A 3112-nucleotide genomic window follows, 5' to 3' on the forward strand; every position below is an offset into this window, starting at 1 on the left:
GAAAAGAAAGAAAGAAAAACCAAGAAAGAAGAAAGAAAGAAAGAAAGAAAGAAAGAAAGAAAGAAAGAAAGACAGACAAACGGAACTCGCAGAGAGCTGAGCGGCTCTGCGTATTCAATCATGCAGTCTGAACAGGAAGAATATGCTAAGCTTCGGAAGGAAGGTTTCTGCAAAGGTCCTTGTGCAAGTGCAAGCTTGACACTGCTTAAGAAACCAAACATACAGTGAAGAGGTTTTGTAATTCACAGCGAAGACTTCACATTTAAGGACTCTGGGAAACCACTGGCGAACTTAAAGCACTTGTATTTTCAAAGGTTCCCTCTAGAGACCTGAAAAGATAAAAGCTACCATTCAGGAGCCAGACACACTTCTGTGTGAACAAGTTGTATTATTACCTTTGGAAAATGATTCCATTCCTTAAAGTTTCAATTTCCCTGTCTATCATGTGTGGAAACTAATAGGTCCTAACTTTATAATAGGAAGCTGAATGACCATAAATCACTTCAATGCCACTCAGTAACTGCATGATACCACTGAATATTAATATGCATGGTCATTCCATAAATGAGGCCGAAAATGCACACTGGGTCATGATGAGCAACTGTCCAGTTTACAGGAGCCAAGGAAGGAACAGAACACCTTAGGAGAATACAGGAAGACCCAGAATGTGCCGACAGAGGGAAGTCCACCCATAACATAAGTAAATGTTTCCATTTATTACCCATAAAATTGATGCTTCATAGATAGGGAGTTGATAATATTTTTGTTATGGCCAATGAAGCATTAATCTTGAATAGAATTTAGAAACAAAAATATCTTGAGAAAACATCTGCTATCCAAATATAAAGAAACAACCAGTCAAAGTATCAATATAAATTATTTTGACTACATGGCAATTATAGTTTAGGTGACTCTTCTGCATTTTTAGAGAAAGTAAGTAAATCTAACAAATTAAACACACACGTTTAGTCTTTTAGGGTCTTTTAAACCACTATCTTGATCCAAGTGGGATTTGAAGTAGGAAAGTAACATTTTCTGGTTACACAACTGCATGTAGCAATATATGTATAACAAGGGAGGGGCAACTAGATTTCCTTCAACTGAATGAATACTAAATATCCTTTACAACGGTGACATTTACAGTAGTGACAAAAACATCTGGTGTTACAAGTGCCCTCTATTAAGAATTTAAATCACAATAAGAGAACTTGGCTGAAATTAACAAATGCAAAAGGAACAGCGGGTTGGCTCAGTCAGGTGTTTGGGAGGCTGGCAGGATTTCCCAGAGCTAGGAGTCTGCCAGGGGTACACAGAGAATTCCAGGCCAGCCTGCAGGAGTGAAGGAAACCCTGTTTCAAAATAAATAAATAAATAACAAAGCGCACACACGCCCCCAAACAAGCCTTTTGCCTAGTGTTGCTTCTGGAATTCCAGTGGCATTTGAATTTATGACGGAGGGGAAAACAAGGTCATTTCTTAAGGGAGCCTTGGCTAACTAACCACTAACCATTCCATGATCAGCGATTTGCCTTCCACTGCCTGGCTGCTAAGAGCTAACAACTGAACTCAGTAATATTGCCAAGTCTCTATGACCATTTACTGAGCTTTCACTTAGACCTGCTCAGCACCTACCGGGCTGGCTTCACTACAAGTACAATTAAATCGGGGCTGTTCCAAGGACATTCAGTATGGAAACAAACTTCACAGAATTCAACACCATCCTTCTGCAGCGGTGACAAATTTACCTAGGAGATCTCCTTCACTGCCAAAGCTTCCGTGCGTGCCTGTGTGTAAACAAGAGTGCAATCTCGGATGTTCTTTCACTGGAGCTGTCCCCCTCACCTGTCAGTGCTGGCTGGGAAACAACCTGGGGCCACCAAGCCCGGCTTTTCTCGTGGTGCTGGCGCTCAGTCTTCACGCTTTTACCGTATGCTCTTTACCCACCGACCGTCGCCCCAGCCCCGCCTACCGGCTTCCTACCGTCCTTAAGAGGATCCCAGTAGCAAGTCGTTCCAGTCTTTACCTGATTGCCCAGCACCGCGGTGGCACAAGCCGTTGACACCTCCTTGGGTCCAAACCACACGGAGGCGATGCGGGAGGGCAAGCCCAGGATGAAGACCTGCGCCACAGAGCACAGGCTCTGCCCCAGCATGGTGACCCAGAAGAGGTGCCGCTGCACGCTGCCGCACTTGACCCAGGCGCCCAGGCAGTTGAGGCCGGAGCCCAGCAGCGCCGTGAGCCGCAGGCCTCGCGTGTCCAGCAGCCAGGTGGCCGGGAAGATGAGGGGCACGTAGGCCAGCATGTACACCATGGACAACCAGTTGATGTGCAGCGCCGACACGCCGTAGAAGCCCTCGAACACGTTGCTGATGATGCTGTACTGGATCCAATGGAAGGCGTTCACCAGCGAGTACGAGCTGAAGATGAGCAGCACCACGAAGCGCCGCGGAGACAGCGCCGTGCGCGGGGAGCGCGTGGGGACCGGGTCGTCCTCTCCACCGCCTGCGGGCAGCAGCCGGGCCTGGGTCTCCTCCTCCGCTGCCAGCAGGGCTTGGGGTCCGTCCGGGGTTCCCGCGATCACGGGGCCGTGTTCCGGGCCTCCGATCTCCGCCTCAGGCCCTTCCTGCAGCTCCGCGTGCGCCTCCCCGTCCGGGGCGCCTCTCAGCACCGGAAGGTATCCCTTCTCCAGCGGGTGCCCAGGAGCCACGGCCGGCCCCTCGTCGTCATCGTCGGGCCGCGCCATGCCTCCCAGCTCCCCGCCCCGCCGCTCCTTTACTCTCCCCGCCGGCTCCACGCTCCAAGCCCGGGGCCGAGCGCTCTACCGCGCCGCCCGCTGACAAAGCGGAGCTGCGCGCGCCGCACTGGGCAGTCGGACTCTCGCCGGCAGGCTCCGCCCCCAGGGCGCCGCGTATCACAGGGTGACGGCGCTCTGACCAATCATTGGACGCACTCTCAGGCTGGGAAGCCAATCAAGGGAGTTGCCGGGAAGAGAGGCGGGATCAAACGGGTGAGGCGGTGAAGGGAGGCGTTCCTCTTGGATGCTCGCTGCTCTAGGCCTCTTCCAGCGCTCGCTCCGGGGTAACCTCGGGTTACCTTGGAAGGGGAGCTCGGG

The 3112-nt window shown here is 51.2% G+C and overlaps 1 protein-coding gene across 2 annotated transcripts in view; it reads right to left on the minus strand.

Annotated features, from left to right (window-relative positions):
• Positions 1–2830, minus strand: part of Flvcr1 (feline leukemia virus subgroup C cellular receptor 1) — a 17825-nt gene extending 14995 nt beyond the window's left edge. The window contains exon 1 of one of the 2 annotated variants that reach the window (XR_003377047.1): positions 1746–2830. Coding sequence is in view for 1 of the 2 variants with exons in the window: in XM_005348868.2 (XP_005348925.1) it covers positions 2024–2743 (720 nt within the window). In the remaining variant the exon portion in view is untranslated. The remainder of the gene's footprint in view (positions 1–1745) is intronic. The other variant, XM_005348868.2, reaches the window with a different exon arrangement.
• Between the last annotated feature and the right edge of the window lie 282 nt (positions 2831–3112).

The sequence above is a fragment of the Microtus ochrogaster genome, chromosome 6 (assembly GCF_000317375.1).
Source record: "Microtus ochrogaster isolate Prairie Vole_2 chromosome 6, MicOch1.0, whole genome shotgun sequence".
NCBI classification, from domain to species: domain Eukaryota; kingdom Metazoa; phylum Chordata; class Mammalia; order Rodentia; family Cricetidae; genus Microtus; species Microtus ochrogaster.